This window comes from Penicillium canariense, assembly GCF_028826845.1.
Source record: "Penicillium canariense strain IBT 26290 chromosome Unknown utg000007l_segment0_segment0, whole genome shotgun sequence".
Lineage (NCBI taxonomy): Eukaryota > Fungi > Ascomycota > Eurotiomycetes > Eurotiales > Aspergillaceae > Penicillium > Penicillium canariense.
This window is the reverse complement of record NW_026622734.1, coordinates 648,941-675,947: the sequence shown is the minus strand read 5'-3', so window position 1 is coordinate 675,947 and position 27,007 is coordinate 648,941. Positions and strand designations below refer to the sequence as shown.

The following is a 27,007-nucleotide window of genomic DNA, read 5'->3' as shown; positions in this document are numbered from 1 at the left end:
TCTATAGCTTGATTTTCTGATTAAAAGCTCACCTAACTGGTTGAAATTTAACTGGTGCGGCGGGCAGTGTAGAATTCTACTCGGGAGACATATGATACACTAGTTGATTGCCTTTCCTGGGGGAATTTACTCGTCGCCACCGGTGAAAGTAAACACGCCCTTTCCACTGCGGTAACCGCCCAGAGTGCCCTGGACTCTCTCCGCCAGCTGCGGGCCCTCGGCGTCCCACTTCCACTCGACCTTGTCGACGGGAATATCCTTGAACCGACCGGAACGAGTCAGCTGCAGGACATCCCTGATCGTGTTCTCCTTGAGCTCCGGGTTCTTATCACCCCACCTGCTGACCCAGAACCCGTCAAACGAAAGGTTCTTGAAGATCAGCAGGCCCGAGGGCAGAGCCACAGGTTGCTTTGACATAGCACCATAGGTAACCATATGCGAATCCGGCGCCAGAGTCTTTGCCAGAGCCGTGGCATTTTTCCCGCCGACACAGTTCAGCGCCAAACGAATAGGTTCACGGCCCTGGCGGGTGATCTCATGGACTATATCCCGGAAGTTCCCCGTCAGCATCTCCTCCTCAGTAACAACAGCCGTCGCACCAAGCTCCTTCAGCTCCTGCTTCAGCGCCTCCGTCTCCTCGGGCGTCTTTCGCTCACGGATAACATTAAGCGTTTTAATACCCCACTCCCTCCCAAGCTGAATAGCAGCACGACCAACACCGCTATTCGCACCATTCTGAATAAGCCACTCCTCGCCTGCACGCATCCAGTCCCAATCGCAGTAATCACGGATCATGCGGTACGCCGTGACGGGGTTAACGCTCACGGTACCGACCTGCAGCGGCGACAGTCCATCCTTGTTCTCGATGCGGATGAGCTGCGACTCGTCGAGCTGTGCGTGCGTACGCCAGGTGCCGAGACCAGTGCGCTTCATGATGACCCAGTCGCCCTTGGCCAGATTCTTGACGTTCGAGCCGGTGGAGATGACTTCGAAGGCGCCCTCGTTGCCGGCGACGGCGGCGGGCTCGGACGTGCCGAGCGTGGTCTGGAAGGGCGGTTTGCTGGGGTACACGCCCTGGATCTGGTTGACGTCGGCCGGGTTCATGGGCGCGGTGAGGAGGCGCAGGTTAACCTGGGAGCCGTGCGGGGCGGAGATAGAGTGCTTGTGCAGACTGGAGGTGGCAGAGAAAGATATGAGTTAGTTTACGGGGTGCCATTGAGGTTTGCGAACAACGCAGAGAAGAAATAAAACAGCAACCCACCTGAGAACATCCTTCGGCTCACCATATTTCGAATACACCAGGGCCTTGGCCTGTGTGTAGCCGTACATGGAGATGTACCTGCGGCCCTGGACGGGGAGTGTGGAGCTGGCGCATGGAGCTTGAGCTTGAACGTTGCCGGCGGTCGCGGCGAGGGTCGCGGCGCGGGCTGCGCCCGGGTGACGAGAAGCCTGGGCAGCAGCTTGGAGTACACTGCGCGACAACATCGTGGGTATATGGAGTTAGGGGGAATGGGCGAAGTGAAGGAAAAGTTGGGGGGGGGATCCACGACGGTCAAGGCGGGAAAACTGTCGGATGACGTCTTGACGACGCTTTGGCTCGGGCCGAAGGAACGGAGGTAAGAATTATGAGAGATGGACAAATTGAATTACAGTTTGGGAAGGTACAGCACTGTTTCGGGATACGAATATCTTGATTGTAATAAATTCTGATCCTTGTTAAATTCTTTTTGGAAGCAGGTTGCTCTGCAGGCTTCTGAATTCCTCTGCGAAACCTGCGGACATGGCTTAGCCGACGTGGGAGTAATCTGCCGGGAGCCTTTTTCTGTGGTAGATTATCCGACTAATTTATCATGGAGGCTTTCAGCTATCCTTTGAGGTACCTTCTGAATCAAATATTATCACATCCAAGTTAACAACTCCGATTTTCCTAGTAACGTCTTTTGCCGAGCACTTCAGAGCAAGATCGATCTGGCGCGTTCATATTCTATAGATAAATTTATATCACAGGTTGCATCGATAAATCCACCTGCTCTGTTCAGACTTCCCTAGCTATCCAATCTCTAGCAACCTCATCAAAAGGCCTATTTCATTCAATACCGAGTCAGCTAAGACCGCGCAGTCGATGTGGGTAAACCGAACCGATGCCAAGAGGGACTACCTATCCATAGGGCAAACACGAGAGCCAAAGCACCCCCGAATGCAAAAAGACTTCGCCCGGTCATTCATTTAGCTTTCAGTACAGCCTGAGCTTGATCGCCCTGTTGGCTACCTAATCGGCCCCTTCATGCCACCTTTACGCACCTCGAAATGTGTGCAGATCTTTGTGGGGATGGCAAAAACGCGACAATTATATATTAGGGCTTGATCACTCTTTGTAGGTGCCAGATCGCCAGAAAATATCCATATTCTACAGCTGTATCTGACAATGAAGCAGTCATATTGAGCACGAACGAACTCGTGTTCGCATTGGATCAAGATGAAGCGATATGATGCTATATTTGGCCCACCCCCAAGTGCCCCATCGATACTAGGACCGAATATACGGGATCATCGCCGAACCCCCTCAACACCCTCAACAGGTCATGATAGGCAGCCGACCGACCCTTCTTTGATCGTTGAGTTGTTGAGACTCTGGAGATATGTGCCAATACCTTTATTAATAAAGATTGTCTGTCAAAATGTCCAGCAATTCAACTGGGGGCCGTCAGGTCATCGTATAGATCATTGGCAGGCTGCATCAACGGCATTGTCAATGGCCAACCATCCATGATGAACTTTCCCTGGCCTCGGCTCGTAGAAGGCACGAAATCATAATTATATATCCTCGAAAGCGCATGAAGAAGCTCATCAGTGAATTTCAATGCGACCGTTTCCCTGGGGTGGAACTGGGTTTGGGTGCTTGTATATATTCTTCTTCCTTGCTTCTTCACCTTCGCTTAATTCACTGGATAAACAAGAAATTCAATAAAAAAAAAACCTAGATACTCGCTTCGAGAAATCGTGGAAAGACTGGCTGGATGAATGATTATATAAGATAGAAAATACAAATCAAAAAATTATGACAAGAGGGGGATTCGAACCCCCGCCCTCATACGAGGACCAGAATGCTCCACCAAGTGATGCTTGGTGTAAGGAGAACCCTTGAGTCTGGCACCTTAGACCGCTCGGTCATCTTGCCCTATTGGTGATAGAGAGAGAACTTTTAGGAATAAGACAAGCTAATAAAATCGCTAAATTGTGGATCCAAATGCTCACGAACTCATTAACGTCTAGTTTCTGACTTTGAATGCATCTTGCAAAGGGATATAATAATCAACGTTTTCCTCCCCGATTTTTTGTGACCTCTTGAACTGTTCTGTTAAAAACTTTAGATGTAGAAACATATTTAAGCAGTAGGGGTTATGTGGGGTATCTGTCACGGAGACCCCTTATAGAACAAAAGCCCGGGGAATCGGCATGCACCGGGGGAAAAAGGGTTAAATGGAGCCTCTACAGTTCATTTGAGCCTGAACACGTTTACCAACAGCCACCAAACGGCAAAAAATAGAGGGTTGCGACGGACGCGATTCGAACGCGCGCGGCTTACGCCAGTAGGGCTTACTAGTGAGGAGGTTAGTATGCCAAGTGATGTCGATTGATGCAGAGTAGCCAATGAGCGTACAATCTACCACCTTAACCAACTCGGTCACCGTCGCCTTTAAAACAGAGAGATTAGCCGTATTTTGAATGATAATTACTATGCCTCGGACCCTATTATGATCGCTGGACCAAACCCTCTGAACCATGCGGGAGAACCCACCTCGGAAGCACGGGCCACCGCCCTCGGGGATCCCAGTTTCTAGTCCGTGGTTCGACAGCTTTGCCCTCACATTCCCCCACCAGACACTCAATGTCCCTGCTACGCGAAGCGGAGAGGTGCCTCGCTAACCAAAATGCGCATGTTCTCAACGCCTTCATAACCCCGCTGCCGCGCGCGGGGCAATGGTTAGACCGCGTGAGGGAAGCAGACCGACGCAGCGAGCAAGGTACGCCCGCAATACTCGGACATGATACCCATCCATTGCATGCTGTGGCTGACCCGGGAACCAATCGCGACAGGGAAACCAATTTCCGCCGTTGACGGCCGCTTGATCTCGATCAAAGACAACATCTGCACGCGCGACCTGCCGACGACCTGCGCCTCGGGCATCTTGGACAAATTCACCAGCCCGTTCAATGCCACCGTTGTCGACCAATTGGAGGCCGCCGGGGCTGTCATCGCCGGCAAGACCAACCTGGACGAGTTTGGAATGGGGTCTCATTCAGTGTATTCGCGGTTCGGTGCCGTGAAGAACTCGCGTCGGGATGGTGATGGCCAGGATCTTTCCGCTGGCGGAAGCTCCGGTGGGAGTGCAGTGGCTGTCGCTGCTAACCAGTGCTATGCGTGAGTACGGGAGACGCTAGTTGTCTATGGAGGGTTACTGATACGAGTGTTATCTGTATACAGGGCTCTTGGAACAGACACTGGAGGCTCTGTCAGACTTCCGGCGGCGTACACGGGGACTGTGGGCTTTAAGCCATCATACGGGCTACTCTCGCGATGGGGCGTGGTGGCCTATGCCAATTCGCTTGACACAGTGGGAATCCTGGGAAGGGATACATCCAGCGTGCGGGATGTCTTCTGTACGTCTCCGGCTACAACCCGAATGACGAACCTTGCTAATAAGACCGAATAGCCATTCTCAACCAGCATGATGCACGCGACCCAACAAATGTCTCCTCTTTCTCACGCTCACGAATTCTCTCCCACCTCCAGACACCACAACTCGCGGCGCGATTGACCTCATCTCCTCTCCGTATTGGTGTCCCGCTGGAATACAACATCAAGGAACTCACACCATCGGTCCGCCGTGCGTGGCTTCTGTCTCTTGCGCATTTACAAGAACAAGGGCATACGATACACCCAGTTTCTCTACCCACTACCAAGCACGCCCTGTCCGCGTACTATGTCCTCGCGCCCGCGGAGGCGTCCTCGAACCTGGCCAAATACGACGGCGTTCGATATGGAACGCGTGCCGAGGGACCGGACAGCGATGGGCAGCCCGATGGCTATCTGTACGCTAGTACGCGTGGCAATGGATTTGGCGCCGAAGTGCAGCGCCGCATCCTCCTGGGCACGTTTAGTTTGAGTGCGGACGCCATGGACAACTACTTCATCCAGGCGCAACGGGTGCGCCGCCTCGTCCAGCAGGATTTCAATGCTGTGTTTACGGCTACACATCCACTTGCCGCTGCTGATGCACCGGAGACAGCCCGCTCCGGAACGGCGGATGTCGATGTGATCGTGTGTCCTACCGCGCCATCCCCGCCGCCGCGACTGTCTGACGTATCGGCCGACTCGTCACCTTTGGACGCATATGTGAATGATGTATTCACGGTCCCGGCCAGTTTGGCTGGTTTGCCTGCCATTTCAGTACCTGTGACAGTGGCTGAGTCCGAGCAGAATCCTCATGCTGCTGAAGTGGCCGGCATCCAAGTCATAGGCCAGTACGGAGACGACGAGTTAGTGATGAAGGTTGGCGAGTTGCTGGAGGGCAAGGGATTGGATGGCTAGCGACAGCTTGTCAATGATTTCTTAGGCCATGTTTTACTATCGATATACCTGTATGATTACAATGATACCATCCGCCCCTGTACATTATAAAACTTTCCCATTCTTTGTATCTTACAAAGTCTCATCTACAAAACAAGCAATAATAATATACCATAGGAGCCAAGGCGAGGTCTTCAAGATCGATTGAGAGTTGGTATCAACACGTTTGATCCAATTTCTAACGCCTTGCCAAGATCCCGAGACTATATAACCGGGCCTACTTCCCGTGGGGCGTTTGCAGATGTACCGGCAATCTTAGGACATCTCGACATCTTCGTCCGAACCCACAGCTGGAGCTTCCACGGCATGATTCGGAGTCCCAGCCGTGTCCACGCTCATCGCGTCTTCCAGAACCGGGTTGGCAGCCGCAGCATCCACTGTGGCAGCAGGCGTTGCTTGATTGCTATTCGCAGCAGAATCAGAAGCCCCCGCCGCGCCAGCGGTAGCGGAGATGGCCGAGTCAAGAGCGGCACCAACGCCGCCTTGTAGCACGTCGGAGCCTCCGACCGCACCAGATGCCGTGCCGTCGAGTTCTGTGTTATTGTTGCCAATGACGTCGCCGTCGACACCGCCCCAAGTGAACATGGCTTCGACCTCATCGACGATATCGGCAATCACGTCCTCCACGATCTGATCGTTGAAGCGCTCGCCCATAGGCCGGACAGGCTCCCCGGAGTCATTTTGTTCAGGGGGGCCAAACCACCATGGATCCTCGAAGCGGCACTCGACAGCACCGCCGCCGTAGCAGCTCACAGCTGGGTAGTAACCAATCATACCATCGTCGGCATTTTCACGCTCTCCAATGCCAAGATTATTAGTACCGTTGGCAAGACGACTCGCCGGCGGCAGGAATGCATAGAGCTCTTTGAAAGGCGTGCCCATCTTGACGCCATTCTTGAAAATAGTAATGCTAGAGCCGGGTAAAGTGCGGAGGGAAGCGTCTTCACTGTTCAGCGGGGAGGGAGGCCCGAACGTGGGCGTTTCTTTCAGGTTGAAGGCGTAGTCGCGGAGGTGTTTGGTAGAAAAGATGTTGGATTGTTGCCAGCAAAAGTCGGACTTGTAGTGGAAGGGGATTCGGTCTCGGATAATATTGGTGGCTGTGGGGGCTCGTGATGAGTGATCTGAGCCATCGCCATCCACGGCGGGATCGTAGTTGCCTTCGACGATTTTCTTGTGTAGAGATAGAGGCGGAAGGGTGATTAGCATGCCGATGACATCCCCTTCGTTGATACCTTCGTTGATATTTTCTTTGACGTCGATGGCCTTGTCCTTGGGGAAGGGTTCGCAGCGCATGCGATTGACGACTTCGCCATTCACATCGCGGATGCCATACCCGTAGCAATCGACACCCACGTTAACGTCGAGATCGGCTTCGCGTCGAGCGAACCCGAGTCGGACATGGCCACGCGGCGATGCATCAGCGCCACCTTTTTGCGGGGCAGCCAGGGCATTGTTAACTCGGCCACTGATAACTCGCGCTTCATAATAGTATGAGCCTTCTCGAGCGCAAACATTTGCGCGTGCTGTGTGCCACGCAGCGCTCGTAGTTACCGCCCTGGCATCTTCCGAGAAGGAGATGGCAGCGGGCGAATCCTCGAAACTGAAGCGTGCATGGTATGGCTGGACATCGGTTTGTCGGTACTTAATATGAGGGAAGCCCGGGTCGCCGATGGCATAACTATAGCGAAAGCCATTCTTATTGGTGAGTTTATCGACCACTTCGTAGAAATCCCAGCTCTGGCCGAGCACCTGCGATATCTTGCTCGTCACGAGATTGAGTTGACGCTTTTGCGGTGGGTATAGATCTGAGGTCCTGGGCTCGGCGAGCAGCAATGGACGGAGAATTGAAAGCTCGGAACTGGAGCGGGCGATGCTTGCAGCAATTGCACGTTTCTTGGGCGGCGGCACGCTTTCCGTGTCAAGACCTTTGGCCTCGCGCTTTTTGCGGCTGTCACGCTTGTTACGTTTTGCGCGAGCTGCATCGCCACCCTGTATAGATGCGTTGCTGGCGGGAGCTGGAGACGATCGACCGTTCAGATCGGATAATGCGCCGTTGAGAAGGGGCCCATTGCCTGGCGGGAGGAGGGGGGAATTGATATTAGAGGAGGGCGCAGAGGAACCGGGCGCTTGGCTGGATGCCATTGCGACGCGGTGGTATGGCACCGGTAGACTTGAAAGTCAAGCTTCAACGAGATGGAGCTTGGATGAGTTCGCTTTGAAGACGGATTGTCGAAGCTGGACGGACGAGAATCTAGAATTACCCGTATGAATTAGCGGACGAATATCTAAATCCAATGATGCGCTCTCCAATGATCATCCGGGTCAAGTTTGGGCCACACAAGGCTGCCATATCAATAGCTTCCTTACCACACGGATGACGCAGGTCCAGTGAATCAGTCCCGGCCGCGGATGGGAGTCGCGCACGCGCAGGATGGAGAGCCTTGATTTGGTGTTGCTGATCTGAGCTGAAGAAATTGCGTAGATTCCCGGATAGGTCTCTGGATTATCTTGGTATCACCAGCTCACAGCACGAAACAAGTAAGCTCGTCGTTCCCGACAAGCGCGCGATCCTGTCGCGGCAGAAAAGCATCGGAGGCATACTGGGCGGTCAGAGCCCTTGGGAAGGCGGTCGAAGTGGGAAAAAGTGGAAGGATCTCCGCCCGGCAGAAAAAAATACTGATTAGATCACATGATCCTTAAATTTACACACAACTCATCGTCGGATTGTCGTACAACAGCCCTGAGCAGCCCGTCCAGTTTCCGTTTTTCTTTGTTTCGGACAATACTTGTGAAGGGATCCATTAGCTATGCCAAAGGCCAACAGCTCTCGGGCCGCCGCCGCCGCGCGCAGGCACAACCCTCTGGCGGACGATATCTCTGCCGTGGGGCATCTCCGCACCAACAGCAGCAGCAAGAAAGGCAAGCGCGCGGAGGGTGACGATGACGAGGGCGAAAATGGACAGCGATATATCGATGCGAAGATGTCGCGGAAGATTCTGCAGATCGGTCAAGAATTGGCAGACGAAGACGCCGCCGAACAGAAGCTGATTATCGGGGGTGCCCAGCCGAAATCGAATGCTGCCTTTGAGTTTGACACTCGATTTGAAGAGCAGGATCTGTCGGACGATGAGAAGTTTGAAAATGATGGTTGGGTCGACGAGGAGGAGGAGGTTGAGGAAGTTGTAAGGGTCTTCCATCTGAAGGATACATATTATATATGGGAACTCTTCTGACATGGTTGCAGGAGGTTGATCCCAACGATCTCGATATGTTCAACAAGTTCATGCCCGGAGGCCACGATGAGGACCCTATTTTCGGCTCGCGACAGCCTGGAGAGCAGGTACAACAGACAACAAACCTTGCCGACCTGATCTTAGAGAAAATTGCCGAGCACGAAGCCAAGCAGAACGGCGAGAGTGGTGGTGGGCCGTACATTCAAGGTGGTGGTGCGCCCGAGGATGCTGTTCAGATCCCGGCCAAGGCTGTGGAAGTATATGAGAAGTATGTCAAAATTACGATTTCTATATGTTGTGCCTGGAACTAACCGGTGGACATCTAGGGTCGGCATGATTCTCTCCCGGTACAAGTCTGGTCCCCTCCCCAAGCCATTCAAGATTATCCCAACCGTGCCGTACTGGTCGACCCTCCTCGATATCACCCAACCCGAGAGATGGACCGCCAACGCCGTCTTTGCCGCAACCCGGATTTTCATTTCCTCCCAGCCCGCTGTGGCCCAAGAGTTCATCTCCACGGTGCTGCTGGAACGTGTTCGTGAAGAGATCCACGAGACGAAGAAGCTGAACGTTCACACCTACAACGCGCTGCGGAAGGCTCTGTACAAGCCCGCATGCTTTTTCAAGGGTCTGCTGTTCCCGCTCGTGTCCAGCGGCACTTGCTCCCTCCGTGAAGCCCATATTATCTCGTCGGTGATCGCGCGTGTGTCTATCCCGGTTCTTCACTCAGCCGCCGCACTCCTCCGCATGTGCGACTTGGCTGCCGAGCAGTCCATGCGCTCCTTGGAGAGCACCGGTGCGGTCAACACTTTCATCCGGGTCTTCCTGGAGAAGAAGTACGCTATGCCTTACAAGGTGATTGATGCTCTGGTGTTCCACTTCCTGCGCTTCCGTGCCGACTACCCTGAGGATGCCATGACGGATGGCCCCGGCAGCTCCAAGGCCTATAAGCTGCCCGTCTTGTGGCACCAGTCTCTCTTGGTGTTTGCGCAGCGCTACCGCAACGATATCACCGAGGACCAGCGTGAAGCCCTTCTAGACTTGCTCCTTGTCCGCGGCCACAAAGACATCGGACCCGAAGTACGACGAGAGCTGCTCGCCGGCCGTGGCCGGGGAGTGGTGGTCCCGGATCCCGAGCGGCAGGATGCCCTCGATGCCGGCGACGACACGATGGATGTGACTATATAGATGCTCTCTTGAGTGCTTGATTTCTTTCCATTTGTCACCCAAACCCTTGCCCCCTGCATATATCACCTACGACCTGGTCATGAGCACGTACTTGATGGAACGGCGTTTACTGTTTAAATTTTCTTTTTCGTGTGGGACTGCATATATTCCCCTTGGTGTCGGAACTGGTGAAGTCGATAGAGCAGAATAGTCTCTATGGACCCAAAAGTATTTTGTTGAGACCTGCAGGTTACCTGATGAACGATCCGTAGGGTACAATGTGGACACCACTGGCAAGGTGTGCTTATTTTGGCTTGACTCCACAATTTCGAAGTTTTCTCATGATATCTGGCAGCCCTTGGACATAAGCTATGCCAAGCGCAGTCCTGCCCTCTCAATTTGCTGGATTCAAGCTGACGCCTTTCTACAACAGTGCTCGGGCGTATTACACCCCTGTCGAGCTGAACAGGTTGATAGATCTTGAATTTATGTCCCTTTGACGTAGACGGCCCGCTGTTCAAGACGACAATCATGAGCAACATCTCGCATTTTCGAATGAGTTCTTGCTCATATTGTGAATAATTGGGGTCGAAGCTGATCGAACCCGACCTCCCATATACTTCTTGATATCTCTAGCAGTGATAGAGGGCGTGAAGATGGACGTAGCATATCTAGACTGGCGAGATCTCTCCTCCACCTGTGAATTCACGGGCTCTTGTTCCTGAATGCATGTTTCTATGGACCCCGATGGAAACAGGGAGATTTCAGCATGTTCACGGAACGATTCCAATATCAAATTCGTGACTAAGTGCGAAACAGAGAAGTTCGCCTGGGACAAGTCTCTTCTGAGGTTTGTGGAGGATGCTTTAAGTCTTCCATGAAAATACATAAATTCTCCCACTTTCTTTGTCTCCAATGAACCCCCCAACAACATCCTCCTTTTCACTCATCGCCCACCCCTTCACACCCTTTCCAAATACGTCGACCTGAACAGACTGCTTGATTCAACGCCATCATGAGCTCCCCTCGTGGTCCACCCGATACTTCGCTTGGCTTGAGCGCCTCAGAGACTCGCATCCTCGCGTTTAGCACTATTTGCCAGACTGGCGATGGCGGCAAGGTGAGGCTATCCACATATGAAATCATCACACCCCTCACGCGATATCAACTGCTACTCACCTGTGGTTCTCTGATTACTGACATCTCACCAGAACCCTATTGATTGGGATAAGCTGGGGAAGAAACTGAACCTCACCACCGGCTCGACTAAGGTGATGTATGGCAACGCTCGTCGCAAGCTGATCCGCCTGCATGGGGATGCCGAGACCCCTCTTCCTTCCACCACCAATGAGGCTGGGGACAACGGCCAGTCCCCCAAGAAGGCTCGCAAGACCGCTTCAAGCTCGAGCCACCGCAAGCGCAAGGCCGACAAGGACGATGAGGACGACGACGACTCACTGGAGGCCCTCTCTGCCACCGCCAAGGCCTGATGTCCTTTCCATCTGGTCCAGCTGACCCCGGCACCCTGCTGGTGCATGATGGTTCGACGTCACGGAGATCATTCCGGAATCTCAAATCGGGGCAGGAATGGGATTGATCTCGCCGGAGTGTGAATTTACAGAGTCTTTTATTTTTCTTGAAATAGCTTGCAGGGTGACTTCAACACGTCTGTATCATCGCGAGTGGAAGTTCTCCACAGCGATTTTGCTCATCGTGTACATGGCTGTGACTGGAGATGAATTACAAATGCGGTAGTTCCTTGACTAGTTGACAAGTGTGCTTCTAGTAGTGTCCCACGTAGTGCTGTTAGTTCCCATCCTGATCTCATGCTGAATCGTCGAGCCAGTAGCAATACAGGACAGCTATTAACAACAGGCGCAGCAGTACTGAACAACCGGTAGCCAGCCAGAGGGAGCCAGCCGCAACAGGTCTAACTCGGTTATGACTAACGGCGGGTGGTTTGAACTATTGTATAGCTCCATGTAGTATCTTGCTCTTTGTAGTTGCTCGTTGTAGTCGGTATTTCTGTGGTTCCCTTCTGTAGTTCCCCGTCTATGGCTCACGTCTCCTAGCATGCCTGGTTCTATGCTCCCATTCCGTAGATAACTTCTCGGAGCTCATATCACCACCTACAATCTTCAATTGCTTCTCGAACTATCCATGGATCAGAATGCCCAATTCGAGATCCGAGGAGATCGGGTTATTAATGATCGGGTTGTGCGAGAGCGAAAAGATCAGGACACGACCAGACAAACAGCCAATTGACACTATCGATCCAGAAATCATGAATGACTCTACACTGGTAGGTCGAAACTCCGAGGGTAGTCGGAGGAGATTGATCCCTTTGTACGTGATCCAGGACTGCTCGTTGTTCAGACCATACCCGATCTGTGGTGGTGAAGGAGACCAATCCCAGGCAGATATCTCAGCATCCACGGTCGACGGCAGGGACGCTAAATCGAATGTGCCGACGCTTGTGTGCAGGTAATTCGGATTGAGCTTGTCGAACTGGAGAACGGTAGAGCCGAACCTGAATTTTGCGATGCAGTGCCCGTTGCTTGTATTCCAAATAAACACGGGGCTTTCTTCGGAGGCTGTTGCAAGCCGGGACCCGTCAGGGAACCAGGTAATCACATCAACGAAAGCTTTCCCCTCCAGAGTATGGAGACGACGCCCAGCCGTTGCATCCCATATGATAACAGAGTCTGACGAGCGCGACGGGTCTGGCTCTGGCGCTGATGCGAGCCGACACCCATCATAAGACCAAGCAAGAAATCCGGCCGGAGCGCCATGCCATTCCATGGTCTGGAGGCACACTCCCGTAGCGGCTTCCCAGATCATCACGGCAGAATGGCAGCGAGCAGACCAGCATGATGATGCCAGCCGCGACCCGTCGTGGGACCAGCTAATTGCTTGAATCTCCGTGCTGTGTTCAAGGATTTGAAGACAGCGCCCGGTGGCTGGATCCCAAATCCTCGCAGTCTTATCGGATGCCGCCGAAGCTAGTCGGCATCCATCGTCGGACCAGCAAATTGCATGAACTCCCACGCCACGGTCCATCACTTCAAGACATTCTCTGGTAGCCATACTCCAGATTGAAATCGGGTAAGAACCGTCTGCGGTAGCCACGAATCTTCCGTCCGGCGACCACGCAATTCGTTCTATCCCCTCGTGACGAGGAGCCAGGGTGAAGAGATGCCGTCCAGTGGCCGGATGCCAGACCCGGACCGTCCGGTCAGAAGCCGATGCGAGTCGGCTTCTATCAGGCGACCAGGAGATCGACTTGACTACGCCCTCGTGCCTCTCAAGCGTCGAAGCCGACTGGGTGAGGGCTGGGTCCCAGATCCGAATCACCCCATCTGATGATGATGCGAGTCGGCTTCCATTATGTGACCAGGAAAGCGTGTCCACCCAACTCTCATGTCCCTCGAGGGTAAGAATGCAGTCTCCGGTGACGGGGTTCCAGATTCTGACGGTGCGATCCTTCGACCCCGAGGCGAGTTTTTCCCCATCGGCAGACCAGGCAAGTGCAGAAATGTCGTCGCCATGTCCTTTCAGTACTCGAAGACCCTTGCCCGTGCTCGGGTCCCAGATCCTAATGGTCGAAGTGAAACTTGTGAATGTTGCAAGCTGGCTTCCATCGTATGACCATCGAATTTGACAATCGCCAGATTCAAAATGCCTTCCGGCAAGTATTCTCAGGCACTTTCCCGTGATTGGGTCCCAGATTCGAACGGTTTTGTCTGGTGAATGCGATGCCAGCCGCATTCCATCGCTAAACCAGTCAATAACGAAGACCATATCCGTATGCCCTTGGAGGAGTTGAATGCATTCAGAGGCTCGAGCAGGATCCCATATTTGAATTGTTCCGTCTTCCAATCCTGATGCGAGGTGGAGCCCATTAGAAGACCAGGAAATCACATCCACTATACCAGAAGCGTGAAGTTTCTGAAGACATTCTCCAGTAGAATTCCAGATATTAATGATACTATCACTATGCATGGATGCAAATCGGGCTTGGTCGGGGGACCATGCTATTGGACTGGTGGTGGGGTGAACCCCTTGCAGAGACACGGTTGATACGCATTGTCCGGTTGTTGAGTCCCAGATTTTGGCAGTCTCGTCATATGACGCAGACGCAATTTGAGTCCCATCCTGGGACCAAACAATCGAAGTCACTGAATCACTATGCCCTTCAATCTTTTGGAGACATGCACTCCAATGTTCTTCCATTTCTGGCCAATTCACGATCCACTTTGATCTTTCGTGTTGGTAACAAAGCCTGGTAAGACTATGCGTCGGACTGAAGAGGAGTGCCGAACTATAGGCCTGAAGGGGGGTGCTCTCAATGGACGGCCTTTGGTATTGGATAAACCGAGAGGCATCTCTGACAAACTTCAAAAGTCTCTTTGCCTTGCCGGTCTTCTACAATAGGGTTTAGTGGAGCCGTTCCCTCACGTTCAAAAGGTGCAATACTTACCTGAAGTAGACTCTCAAGCTTTACCATGGCAGTTATTCCTGCTGAGAACTCCCGAAGAAGGCTAAGAGCTTCGAGCCAGTGAAGGTATCTTTGCCGTAGGAATAAATGCACACCGCCATCATCATGGAGCTCCGGGTTTCCATCGGGATCACCGTTCAAAAGGTGCTCAACCCAATAAATACATCCATACCGTGTGGCTGCCAACGGATCTGGAATGGGTTGCTTGATTTGCTCTATTTGGTGACCGGGGTGCGGAATATTGTACACGTTGTGTCGAAGTTTCTTCTGCATTGTTTGAAGGGAGCGTGTTAGGATCGTGCGATGTTGACTATCTATTCCAAGCGGGAGCACCCTATGAGGAGATGCCACAAGGAAGTCCTTTGCAGACTGATGGACGAAATAGATCGTGCCGTCGCGAAGCGTTAAAATCGAGCCGCAGAGTCTAATGATCTCTGTTAGCATCCTATAATTACCGGAGCTTCCGGATGGCAGATCCACGTATGGCGAGAGTTCATCGAGAGTCAGTGGCCGATAAACAGTCACCATAAGAGCCAGTATATCCTTGCAAAGCTTTGCCTTGCGAGATTGATCAATAATCCCCATCATTCGCTCATACAGAGCCCTCAAGTCGGAGGGGAACGTCGTCAATTGTTCTTCAACCTCCCAACTCGAGACATCTGCAAGTTGTTCACAGACCAATGCTACCCAGAGAAATGTGTGGTTCGCATGCGAAGTCAAATGGCGCTGAACGCGTACCTTGGTATCACTATCGTATTCATTGCGCTGCGCTAAGCAGCTGACCTTGTGCTGAATATAGACTCTGACAGCGTCCGAGACAGACAACTCATTCAGTTCAAGGCAAAGCCTTGAATTCTGGGCCAGCTTCAGGCGCTTCTCAATGAGCGGCCAATTCCGACTAGAGACGATCCACTTAACTTGGTGATAAGCAGATGACTTCGTAGCAATGAAGTCCAGGAGTTTTAGTAAGTCAGTGCCGCATTCATCGAGCGCATCAATGATTATATACGTGCTGCGCAGGCGTTTATCTTCAAGAATATCCTTCAGGATACCTGATAAAGCCGCCCACGCATTCGTATCCTCAAAAAGCTGTTTTCCCTCATTGTCATATCGTTTCCGTACATGGGACAGAAGACAATGATTCTCAGTGACTAGCAAAAAGATCAAGCCGCGCAAGACACCCACTGCGTAGCTCAGACGAGCATCGGTAGCTTGGCAGAAAAAGTATGAAAGAGTGGCCTTGTCAGCAGCTGACCGCAACTCGTCAATGATGCCGCACAAAAGCATCGTTTTGCCTTTACCAGGGTCACCTGTGACCCAAAGTAGTTGGCCATTCAGAGCTTCCCGCCATGTTTTGAAGCTCTCGTTCTCGAGTACCCAGCGGTATGAGTCTTTGAAGAGCCCTCCCTTGAGTTGCTCAATGCGGATTTTGTCGTGGATGGGATTGGTTTCTCGCAAATCCTGCAGACACGCCCTATCCAGGGCTTCAGATGGCTCTAAGAGAAGAATCGACCATAAGTCACTATGCCGCCCACGAAGAGTGATCCCCTGAACCTACCAGTGACAAAATTGATTGTTGTCGACACAGTGCCATTGTTAAATCCTATTTGAAGCGCAGAGTTTGTGGAGTGGTCAAACGATACGTCACCAGTAGTCATAATGATATTTTGATTATACAGTAGCTCGAGGGGAGCAACTCTTAGGAAGCTAGCTATCGAAAAAAGGAGAGAAGTAATTCTCCTAACTTATTACCCCTCGGCAAATTGGACAAGGGTGATCTCGCGTCAACCGTCGCTCGAGAGGATTGGCTAGATCTTGCAGTAGCGGCAGCGCCACCTGTTGTTTAGTCGCATAGCTAATGCACTGTCAGCCGCGAACCCACCAATTCCAGCGATCTTTGCGAGTTTGGGATTTATTGCGCGGGATAAATTTACCAACAGATGTCTCGACTGGATGGCAGATACCTACGTAGCGGATTTCCTCCCCTTGGCGTTCTATTTTCGTTTTAGAGCCCAGGCCTTGCCGCTTTTGGATCAAGGAGTAGAATTAATTCACTTAAAGAATATCCGCTAACAATCTCATTGTCCGTTGCATTACAATTGCTTTGCATTATAATTGCTTTGTCCGCGATCCGGCTGTGCTCCTCATCTGCCTCCCTGGCGGCTGATGGCTGAGCGGTCTTCGGTCACACCGGCGCATGTAGTTATGCTCATCGCAAACACCGCAAATACAGCTGACGACGGAGAAAGGCTCCGTCATGATATCCGGGGCCTGGATCCTACGACACGGCGAGGCAGACGACCTGGGTAAGGAAGGCGAGTGATCGCTAGAAGAGGCACACCCGCCGGTGGGCGATCGGCGAAGTCTTTCGATCTGATGTGGCTGACTGCCTGTCCAATGAGATTGTGCTTCCAGCAATAGAACTGCGTTTGGAATCTGTGACTACATATGCAGATGAAGGTAGGACGATATGATTATTTCTTGTATGCAGCCATGTTTCCAATCTTTCCCCCCGGTTGATCGGGCACCTTGAAATTAGCAACGAGATCAAGCCATCGAGGATCTGAGTATCTATCAATTTCGTGGGTGAAAGCTAAACTAACACGTTGGTAGATGTCAATGATTGTGGATTATCTGCTCTAGTTTGATGGTCTCGGAATTACAGCAAGCATGCCAGCGCGAAGAAACTCAAGCCCAGCCATGCACCACACCCACTTTCTTTGGGCGCGGAATTGAACGCCGTTGAAGTAGTAGCTGGACTGGAGGTTGAGCTGAGGGATGATGAAGAAGATGAACCAGTAGCCCCGCCAGTGCTAGATGACGCCGGAGTCGGCATGACACTGGAAGAAGTAACCGCAATCGGAGAGGAAGTGGTTTCTATGACCGACGAAGTAGCCTCTGTACTTGGAGACGGGGACTCCGTAATGACCACCGCCGTGGCAGAAGTATCAGTGGCGGACGCCGCGCTTGGAGTAGTCTGTGTCTCTGGCTGGGTCATCGCAACAGTGGTCGTCACCGGCACAAGGCCTCCAGTGAGCGGAGAGACGGCATACGGGGGGTCGAACAACCCGAACTGACCGCATGCATTGCAAGGCGACGCCCAAGATTTGACGGGCTCCGGAGCCAGCAGGATAGGATCACACCGGCCGTTAGGTGCCGCAGTCGCGATCACGGAGGGAGCTTCCGTCTGTGGGCAGTCGGTACCAAGGTCATTCAGGGTAAGCTGTCGCGTCGCTGAATTGGTGAGATCTATGGTCGAGACTTGGTCCAGGTCGAGGGGGAACACTAGGCTAGTGCCAGAGGGCCCAGCGCGACCGGCGGTGTTGTAGCCGTAGAGGGTATCGACGACCATGTACACCGACGGTGAGTAACTATGTATGGCAACGAACGTTAACCCAGTCAACAGTAAAGGAAGTAGTAGAAGGAGGCCTCACAAAGTGTAATCGAGATGCGTATTGACATAAGTGGACGGGAACACGTGGTGTGGCTGGTTCGTTGGCCAGTAGAACAAGTTGACGGTTCCTGCCGACCTTTTTGAGGTTAGAGTCAGTAAGTGTTTCGGACATCATGTTGTTCTTGTGTAATCTGTCAAAACGTACATGCTGCAAGTGGTCGGACAGGGATTTGGAGCTACTGTGATGGTTGTCGGCACAGTAATAGTATCTGTAGTGGTATCCGTAGTCGTGACAGTAGTGGTATCTGTGGTCGTCTCCGTAGTAGTATCCGTGGTTGTCTCCGTAGTAGTATCCGTAGTAGTATCCGTGGTAGTGTCCGTGATTGTATCCGTGGTCGTAGTGGTGGTAGTACATGTGGTAGTAGACCAGTCCGTTGAGACTATTGATGCTATGATGGTCGTGGTGACCGTACTATTGAAGCATGCTGTGGAGGTTGTTGATACGGTGGAGGTGTTCATCGGCGGGGGCACCTGGACCGTAGTAGTGGTGTCGATGGTGGTATCACTAGAAATGACGGACCAAGTGGGCCTGGGATCAATCGGCTCAGATGTACAGGTCGTGAAACTGCTGCCGGATGGATCGTGGATTGGGGAGTGTGGAGTGTGAATAGCTTCACCATGTCAGCCGCGCCCGAAAAGCACTATACTCTGATCAATTACTTACCAGAGTCCTGGAAGGCCTCTGTCCAGGAGACGAGTAGCTCGAGCGCCACCCATAGTTGCACTGTAGACAGCATGGCGACGAAATTCACCACAACTACACGGACTAGGATGATACTTTTGCAGATACGCAATGTAGATGCCGCGGTTGAGCGATCGAAGACAAGAGAGTAAGGGACAGGTTCCTCTGAAGGTTATAGAACAACAAGATTAAATGCACAACTGGCGTAAACAATGATCATACAAGACCAACCCTCGGCATCTCGTCGTGTCAACAAACCATTGCCTCTCGATGCGGTCATGATGCCTAACACGAACAGGCGTATTAACTGATAAGGGCAAGGACGGGCAATCTACTAGTCCGCGAGGGGCAATGATCTTGAGACGCACCGACCATTGCGTTCTACATCAGGTCCGAGAACGTGGACAAACGAGGACCTGAGTCCTGATCGGAAGGTGGAACAGGTTTTTGGCCCATGCCCAGCCGGTTTTGCGACCCTGGCCGCGTCCGTGCGGTTCAACGTGTCAGGGTCGCCCGTTGCCCCTGGCCTGCCATTGACAGCGACGATCGCCAATGACCCTGGTTCGCAGGGCTTGGACGCGGCAGTGATGTGGCAGTTCAAGCCTCATGGCCTGGACCCTCATGTCCTGCAGGTTCCGGTCGCCACACCAGCCACATGGTACTTGATTTTCTATTCTTGCTGTTTGTTGTACCCTACGTAACTACTCTTCTCTGATGTGATTCCTCAGCTCATCAAGATGCATTCGGCGAGAATTACTCTCCAGCTGATTTTAATGACTTCTTGGATGCTAGGAGGTTTGGCGACTCATCTGGCAAAACGCTCTTCATCCGCGTTGGTGATCCCGCCCAGCGAATATTTGTAACGTTCCACCGCACTTACTTGGATTGGCTGTGTGCGCTCTGCTAATGTTCAAATCAGTGAAGGTAATGATGGACCCTGGAGCAGCTTCTATCTCCGGGTTGGGTCACCGGAGCAGTCCCTTCGCGTGCTTGTCTCGACGGCTTCCCCAGAGTCAATGGTTGTCTTGTCAGACTACGGGTGCTCTAGTTCAGTGTTTACCAACGCCCCATCGGACTGTGCAGTTTCCAGGGGAACCTTGTTCAATCCGAACCAGTCCTCTAGCTGGCATGAATTGGGTCTTTTCGGTATCAACCAGAATGGGGTTGGTCTCGAGGCCAACCTGGGATATTACCAAAGAGCAGACTTCGCTCTAGATACTCTGAGTATAGGCCTCACAGGTCCGACGCTTAAGAACCAGACTGTCGCTGGGATTGCAACTCCTGAGCCTTTTTATCTGTAAAGACGAACTCCATGGGGTCCCTCTTCTCTGCGTATGATTCACTGATCTCAGTACCGACAGTGGAATATTCGGCCTAAACCCTCAACCCGTCAATTTTACCTCCTTAGGAAACTTCTCTTCGCCTTCGTTCGTCACGACCCTCAAAGATGAGGGCACCATTCCGAGTCTCAGCTGGAGCTACACGGCCGGTGCCAAGTACCGTAAGTACACCGGTCCCAAGGGCAGATCCACGGACATTGTCTCTAACCCGAACGTCTGCTCCACCTAGGCTTAAAACAAGTCTATGGCCAACTGATCTTCTCTGGATATGATACATCTCGATTCACTGCAAACTCGGTGTCATTCACCATGGCCGATGACATCACCCGTGACCTGGTTGTCTATCTTCAGTCCATCAGCTACAGCGGATCAAAGACAGCCACGTTACTGTCCGACCCAATTTTGATATTCATCGACTCGACGGACCCCAACCTCTGGCTGCCCGCGAGTGTCTGTGACGCGTTCGAACAGGCCTTCGGGCTTACGCTCGACAGCGAGAGTGGTCTCTATTTGGTGAATGACACTCACAACACCGAACTGCTCAACTCAAATGCGCAGGTCACCTTTCGACTGTCCGATGTGGCTTCGGGCGGAGATGCTGTGGCGATCACCCTTCCGTATGATGCGTTCGCCCTAACTGCACAAGCTCCTCTAGTCAACAACACCAGCTACTATTTCCCGTTGAAACGCGCAGCCAACTCGACCCAGTATACTTTGGGTCGAGCTTTCTTGCAAGAAGCGTGAGTGCCTTACCCCTTCGAGATCCCCGGCATACGCTGACCTCTTCAGATATCTCTCGGTCGATTACGAGCGAGGCGTCTTCAACGTGTCGGCGTGCGCGTGGGATGAAAGCGCGCAGGAAGACATCGTCACGATTCCGTCCCCAGGTTCTACTTCCTCTGCTTGCTCGGGAAATGCATGCCCGTCCGGTGGTAGTAGTTCGGACAACTCTTCGCCCCTCAGTCACGGTGCCGTAGCTGGTATCGCGATTGCGGCACTGGTCGGAGTCGCCATTCTCGCGGCAGTCCTCTTCTTTTTCATCCGCCGTCAACGCCAAAAGACGGCATACAAAGCGACCCCGCCGGAGCCAGACGCATCTGTCCTGTCCGGCCCGGTACACAACGCCCCGCCTCCTGATCCATCCGACCAGTCTGGTCCGCAGGCAAGATTTTGGTCTCCAGACGCCATCTTGAGCAGTGTCGATGACAGTAATAACGGCCAGAGTAGTGGCAGTGGTGGGAACCCCGAGCAGAGCGTCGATGAGCGCGGCTTGGAATTAGATGGGGACGGTACACAGATCCAACCAGTCTATCATGAATTGGCTGGCAGGGAAATAGAGAAGACAGGGTCAGAGCCAGAGCCGGTGCTGCAGCCGACGCATACCATTTACGCATAATGTCTGGGATAGGATCGGTCCGCAGTCCATGCCATATCTACAGTCGCGTACCTGTAGGGCGAAAAGATTGTAATACCTCTCTTCAGTGTTCGATAGGCCACCGATCTGAATCAAATTACAGAAAAGATGGGTACGAGAAATGTGCGAGACATGTGTATCTATGTTTATCTAGGGGACTCGAACCGCGTCAACGACGATCGTCCCTGTTTTCCGCCCCGGCGACTCCAACACAACTGTGATCGCAACCCTCAGCCCTGAACTACCGCGCTGCGAAGGCATTCAGGTCCCCTGATCAACGCGCTTCCTACTTACTGTGTGCCAGCCACTCGTCCACTACTGGCGAGACTGTATGCATTTAATCTGATCATTTGGCGGTGGGATCCGCATTCATTGTTACACTCCTATAAGTGACCTTCGCTTATGGCCTACCCAAGACTCTTCTTCCCCAAGACTCTTCTGATGCTATCCTCTTATATACCGATGCCATAGTATGTTCCAAGAACCGTGGTGGAATCTTGAAAGAATCTGTGATATCGACTCAAGTCTACTCTCAAGGGGAACTCATACTGGTGGAATTTCTGCACAATCTTATTCTTCTGATCGATAAATAAACTACCCTTCTCGGATGAAACTTTTCGGCGGCCGTCACCTCACAACTCTCAGGGGCATTCGGCCACCTTGCCCCTTTTTGCACGATCCACACGATGAGACGAAGTCTCGTCTCTACCGGCATCCTAATCAGACAGGAAGAATAAGTTGCAGCGAGTTCGGACCTGCGGCTCCAAGAGCGAACCGTGCGACAACGCTCGGCCCCGGAAAGCCCCCTCGGGGTATTCATATCCATTCAGGCGATCACTTGCCAGCTTTGGATTAGATGCGGGGTGCGTCGTTTGCGGCTTCGGAGGCAAAGACGACGATGCGCTTTAGATCAAGACCTGACCATTGCACTCTGTAGGAGTGCACACCGCAGGCTGTCCTGGACTCCTTTGTACAAGTTGCGGCCCCCGATCTCAATCTTCACCAGTTATAAGATTCCAGGGCTGTGTATATAGTACTGGCCGCTTCTAAGGTATGGTGCCGTTGACACGCGATGGTGATTATATTGAAGATCCTGCTTGTACAGTCCTCCCCGTTTGGTCTCATCCGTCGCCTACGAAGGGTGGGCCAAGGCGACGAGGATTGAGTATTCCTTCATATGGTTGCTTGGCGGAATGCTCATCGATTCGACATGAATAAGATTCTCTGATAAAGACCCCGCCAGGGGGAAAAGAAGGGGATCGCATGACCCCCTCAATCGGGGCAATGGTCGTGAACTGCACTGTACTCCTGTCATGTCTTTTCGTGGCTCCCCCCTGGATTTGAACGAAACATATTCGAGGAGGTGGAGGGAGGGGCAGTAATCACAATCATACTCTGACGCTCTCCGTCTTCGTATCAGGGGGTATCACATTTTCTCCTTTTCATTCTCCTCCTCATTCTCCTTCTCCTTCTCATTGTTGGGTGGAGCCCAGAATGAGAATGAGAATGAGACCCAAACCGAGCCCGAGCACGTGCTCGATGGAACGCGAAGAAACGAGATGAGACCCTCCCGTTTCCCGACTCAGCCCGACCTCAGATGAAAGGAAAGGAATGGGATTGGGATGGTTCATGCGCTCAAACATCCTCGCGTATCACGCCAGCCGTTGGCAGCATGAACTCGCATGTCGACGAAGCCACACTCCCACATGGGCTTCAAGTACGGTGGTCTTCTAGATTCGCCCGTGGTTGACTCCTCTGTGCACCATAGATTATTGCGGGCCCATTGACAGTAATATAAGCTAGTACGGATGTTTTAAACTCGACGGTGAGGCTAGGCACGTGGGTTCGAACGTCTGGTTCATCTATCCGAGTGCGACCGCGGAGTCCGGCGGGCAGAGGTCCGCCAATGCGACCGTGGGGCGAATGCACACGTCGGTTATACAAGCAGCAAGGTGAGAAGGAGCTGGCAGGGCAATCATCCTGGAAAGACCCTCTTTTCCCTATCTTCTTTGCCCCGGTGCCTGGATGAGTGGAGTCGGTATATCGATAGCATGCTCCTTTGGTAGGGAGGATTGTACGACGGGTGTCAAGCACGATATCGCAAAGGTGAAACCAAAGGTGATACCTTATCTCAGGCAGAGAAAGCAGATGCCAATAATTGGCCATAGTCTCCGAGTACGGAGTACGGAGTACAGAGTACATGGAGGAGGAGTAGTCCTCACTAGGTACGGCGTATCCCTACATAATCTACACACCACGCGCTCCATATGGCGCACTCCGTACTCCGCACACAAATCCATCAGGGATAATGGTATCATTTCCGCCTCAAATGAGAGGAGTCACTCCGAACTCCTGAACTGGAACCCGACTGACCCCACTGCCCTGCAGTCGCCGGCCTAAAGACTGACGACTGACGACTGATGGATGGGATTGCTGAGGGTCCGCCTTCCAGCCCCCCTGCTCGCCTGCACGTATGTTCTCCTACTCCGTACAAAACCCCAGCGCATAGTGCTTGTTCCGCGCGGTTCGACGGTCTTCGGTGGAATTGCAGGGGTGGGATCCACCAATACGGATGCAATGTCGGGCAACCCCTGCGCCTGCCCCTGGAAGTTGCATTCCAGCGGCCCTGGTGCTCGAATCATCCCGGTGGGGGGGGAGGGGGCGGAGAATTAGCGGTGGCGAGGAAATCCACATGCACCGTACTCCGTACACGGAGTACAGTGAGCAGTGGGCCCGAGACAGCGTGCTTTATATTCCTAGGGGGCAATGATTTAGGGGGCAATGATCCGGGTCGAGGCGTCCAGGCCTTGCGCAGGGGCCAATCCTCCCCTCCACCTGCACACGCCTGGACTGGATTGGTGCTGTAGACTTTCAGAAGTTCCGACTTTCAGGAGGCAGGCTGTGGGCCCACTTTGTGCCAGACAGATGTCGCAGGATGTTCGGGCCATCAACTCCGTACTCCGTACTGTATCAGGAGTCGACGTGTCTGGTGGGACAAGGGCAATTGATCCGTCTTGTTACCGGAGAGCTCCGATAGTGTAGGGTTTCACGGCGTACACAGCGGAAGTCAATTGTGTTGGCCCGGACCAGCTGGACTCGAAGGGGGCCAGTATGTTAAGGGTTGGGGGCCTTGGGGGCTCGTCTCCGGCCTGTGGATGGAGCCGAGTCCTGGCTATTCATAGAAGTCTCACCACTTCCGCGGTGGAAGACGAGGCACGGGCAAGCTGAAACGGAATCCAGGGGGGCGCAGGGGGTACGGGTATTGACGGGCACTTGGGGTGGCGGCTGATGGTGACTGGACCACGGAGGTATTGGGGGTAATCTATGTATGGCTGTGTATGACCGTGTATGGCCCGGCTGACGAGGCCGCCCACAGGGAACCGTGGGACTTCACCCAGTGGAAAGGTACTTCTCTCCCCATACAACCTGGTGTAGTGTCTGAAGTACCCCTCAAGTACTGTGACGTACCCTGCTGCACAAAGGGGCCCAGGGATAAGCCCCCCGTTTGACCACGCTGGCCTCTACTTAAACACGCCACTCGCCCGCTTGCATCCTCCCCCAGACCACCCGACCACTCGACCATCTCTCTTCGCTGAGTCATTCTGCTTAATCCTCGCTGTGAGGCTGAGATCTCCGGTGCCCGACGTGATGACAGCGTGGCCTTAGACGGCAACACGAGAAGCCTCCCCCACTCCGCATTCGCCTCTCACCATCATCACTCGACGGCACCGGCCATCTACCCTCTACACAAGCCCTCCATCATGGCAGACACAACATCTCTCCACGATCTGGACTCCTTCCCCGCCACTCCGGAACCCGAGATGCCTTTGACCGTCTCCCCCGCAGACACGTCTCTGGACTCCCCGGAATCGATGGATGAGAATAGTCAGGATGACGAGAAGAAGCCCGCGAAGAAGAGGAAGTCCTGGGGTCAGGAACTCCCTGTGCCCAAGACCAATCTTCCTCCACGGTATGTTGCGGCAACCACAGCCAATATGAATCACAAGATCTCCTCCAGCTGACTAGTCTTCCCCTTGACAGGAAACGTGCCAAGACAGAGGATGAGAAAGAGCAGCGTCGCATCGAGCGGGTTCTTAGGAATCGCGCCGCTGCCCAAACATCCCGCGAGCGCAAGCGCCTGGAGATGGAGAAGCTGGAGACCGAGAAGATCCGCATGGAGCAACAAAACCAGTTCCTCCTGCAGCGCCTCTCGCAGATGGAAGCCGAGAACAACCGCCTGTCCCAACAGGTGGCTCAGCTCTCTGCCGAGGTGCGCGGCTCTCGCAGCAGCACCCCCGTCAAGGCCGGCTCGCCTGTCCACAACACCAACGCTCCTCCCACCACCAACATGACTACCACCACCGACTCCCCCACTCTCACCCCCACCCTGTTCAAGCAAGAAGGCGAAGAACTCGCGATGGAGCGCATTCCGTTCCCCACCCCCTCCACCATCACCCTCGACTACTCGCCTACACTTAAGCCCTCCACTCTGGCTGAGGCCTCCCCCGACGTGACACAACATCCTGCCGCGATGTTGTGCCCCCTAGACCTGCAGTGTCCGTCGGCGGCCTCGAAGGAGTCGGAAGCGGCGCCCTCCCGCTCTTCGACCTCGAGCTTTCAGCTCACTCTAGCAACGACGTTGCAGCTCCTCTTTCTGACGATGACTTCCGCCGTCTTTTCCACAGTGACATCCCCGCTCCTACGCATCCTTCATTCCCTGAAGACGGGTTCGCGTTTGGCGCTCTCGACGGCGGAGATCTATCAGCATTTCCCTTTGATTCACTGGTTGATTTCGACCCCGAGTCTGTCGCCCTCGACGGCGGCGACCGGCCCAGTCTTCCGGATGACCCTGCTCACCAGACTACTAGCATGCAGCCCAGCCTTGGCGCGTCCGCTTCGAGATGCGACGGGCAGAGCATTGCAGCTAGCGGTTAGTGAGCAGATTGTCAGCCCGCGTGGGACTGGGTCGGTTGACGCCGCGCAGGGCCGACCGACCTGGGAGTCGTTGTTAACCATGGCGTGGGCAATTGATCGGATCGACGCCCAGTCGCGACGACGCGCGCGGGCTATGGCATCACCGTCGACGGTGCTGGGTGGAAACGGGATTGGCAAGTGCCACTCCCCGACGCTCAGTTCCGGCCGGCGACGCAGTTACGGAAAGATGGGGTCTTCCCCTCAACATCATCAACGGAGTACGCGGAGTTCCTGGGGTTCTACGACGGGCACGGGTGAGACGAGATCATCTTTGCTTCTGGGTAAGCAACTATGAACTGGTTGCCGGACGCATTTTTTGGACCCCGGTATTTGGGGCCTCTTTGAGCTGTATACTAGTATTTGTTCCTTTTTTTATCATCCAGCTTCAAAGGAAATTGACTGGCTCGGCTTCTTTTTTAAAGCATGCTGTTTTCCAAATGGAACCGTCGTATCATCGTAGTAACTGTAGGCCTGCTGCGGAGTTGGAGGTGCGGGGAACACAGTCCAGCTCCGAGACCGCAAATGGTCCGGCAATCTGGCAGCCTAGTTCGCGACTCATCAGGTTGATAAAATTGATAGGATGACTCACGAAGTCTCTCGAGGCTTTCACTTC

The 27,007-nt window shown here is 53.3% G+C and overlaps 10 protein-coding genes across 10 annotated transcripts; 5 read left to right on the top strand and 5 right to left on the bottom strand.

The window, feature by feature from the left end:
• Nucleotides 1–126: 126 nt before the first annotated feature.
• On the bottom strand, nt 127–1,485 carry N7482_009295 (enoyl-[acyl-carrier-protein] reductase; the record flags this gene model as incomplete). Its single annotated transcript, XM_056691419.1, has 2 exons — nt 127–1,171; nt 1,262–1,485. 2 exons carry the CDS (start codon nt 1,483–1,485, stop codon nt 127–129), a joined length of 1,269 nt encoding a protein of 422 aa, XP_056539125.1.
• Nucleotides 1,486–3,889: 2,404 nt separating this feature from the next.
• Nucleotides 3,890–5,593, top strand: N7482_009294 (glutamyl-tRNA(Gln) amidotransferase subunit HER2; the record flags this gene model as incomplete). The annotated part of the gene is made up of 4 exons (XM_056691418.1): nt 3,890–4,025; nt 4,099–4,423; nt 4,487–4,662; nt 4,716–5,593. 4 exons carry the CDS (start codon nt 3,890–3,892, stop codon nt 5,591–5,593), a joined length of 1,515 nt encoding a protein of 504 aa, XP_056539124.1.
• A 294-nt stretch (nt 5,594–5,887) lies between these two features.
• On the bottom strand, nt 5,888–7,774 carry N7482_009293 (SPRY domain-containing protein; the record flags this gene model as incomplete). The annotated part of the gene is made up of 1 exon (XM_056691417.1): nt 5,888–7,774. The coding sequence occupies one exon, from the start codon at nt 7,772–7,774 to the stop codon at nt 5,888–5,890; it is 1,887 nt and encodes a 628-aa protein (XP_056539123.1).
• A 665-nt stretch (nt 7,775–8,439) lies between these two features.
• N7482_009292 (snoRNA-binding rRNA-processing protein ENP1) lies at nt 8,440–10,053 on the top strand (the record flags this gene model as incomplete). Its single annotated transcript, XM_056691416.1, has 3 exons — nt 8,440–8,814; nt 8,880–9,133; nt 9,192–10,053. The coding sequence occupies 3 exons, from the start codon at nt 8,440–8,442 to the stop codon at nt 10,051–10,053; spliced, it is 1,491 nt and encodes a 496-aa protein (XP_056539122.1).
• Nucleotides 10,054–11,047: 994 nt separating this feature from the next.
• On the top strand, nt 11,048–11,522 carry N7482_009291 (uncharacterized protein; the record flags this gene model as incomplete). The annotated part of the gene is made up of 2 exons (XM_056691415.1): nt 11,048–11,152; nt 11,244–11,522. 2 exons carry the CDS (start codon nt 11,048–11,050, stop codon nt 11,520–11,522), a joined length of 384 nt encoding a protein of 127 aa, XP_056539121.1.
• A 664-nt stretch (nt 11,523–12,186) lies between these two features.
• Nucleotides 12,187–16,188, bottom strand: N7482_009290 (beta transducin-like protein HET-D2Y; the record flags this gene model as incomplete). Its single annotated transcript, XM_056691414.1, has 3 exons — nt 12,187–14,232; nt 14,513–16,026; nt 16,089–16,188. The coding sequence occupies 3 exons, from the start codon at nt 16,186–16,188 to the stop codon at nt 12,187–12,189; spliced, it is 3,660 nt and encodes a 1,219-aa protein (XP_056539120.1).
• Nucleotides 16,189–17,189: 1,001 nt separating this feature from the next.
• N7482_009289 (uncharacterized protein) lies at nt 17,190–17,882 on the bottom strand (the record flags this gene model as incomplete). Its single annotated transcript, XM_056691413.1, has 1 exon — nt 17,190–17,882. One exon carries the CDS (start codon nt 17,880–17,882, stop codon nt 17,190–17,192), a length of 693 nt encoding a protein of 230 aa, XP_056539119.1.
• A 78-nt stretch (nt 17,883–17,960) lies between these two features.
• Nucleotides 17,961–18,721, bottom strand: N7482_009288 (uncharacterized protein; the record flags this gene model as incomplete). Its single annotated transcript, XM_056691412.1, has 3 exons — nt 17,961–18,060; nt 18,130–18,595; nt 18,649–18,721. 3 exons carry the CDS (start codon nt 18,719–18,721, stop codon nt 17,961–17,963), a joined length of 639 nt encoding a protein of 212 aa, XP_056539118.1.
• Nucleotides 18,722–18,878: 157 nt separating this feature from the next.
• Nucleotides 18,879–21,402, top strand: N7482_009287 (pepsin-like aspartic protease; the record flags this gene model as incomplete). Its single annotated transcript, XM_056691411.1, has 7 exons — nt 18,879–18,941; nt 19,005–19,324; nt 19,459–19,530; nt 19,586–19,963; nt 20,019–20,167; nt 20,236–20,746; nt 20,796–21,402. The coding sequence occupies 7 exons, from the start codon at nt 18,879–18,881 to the stop codon at nt 21,400–21,402; spliced, it is 2,100 nt and encodes a 699-aa protein (XP_056539117.1).
• A 3,779-nt stretch (nt 21,403–25,181) lies between these two features.
• hacA (transcription factor HAC1) lies at nt 25,182–26,689 on the top strand (the record flags this gene model as incomplete). The annotated part of the gene is made up of 2 exons (XM_056691410.1): nt 25,182–25,390; nt 25,462–26,689. The coding sequence occupies 2 exons, from the start codon at nt 25,182–25,184 to the stop codon at nt 26,687–26,689; spliced, it is 1,437 nt and encodes a 478-aa protein (XP_056539116.1).
• Nucleotides 26,690–27,007: the final 318 nt, after the last annotated feature.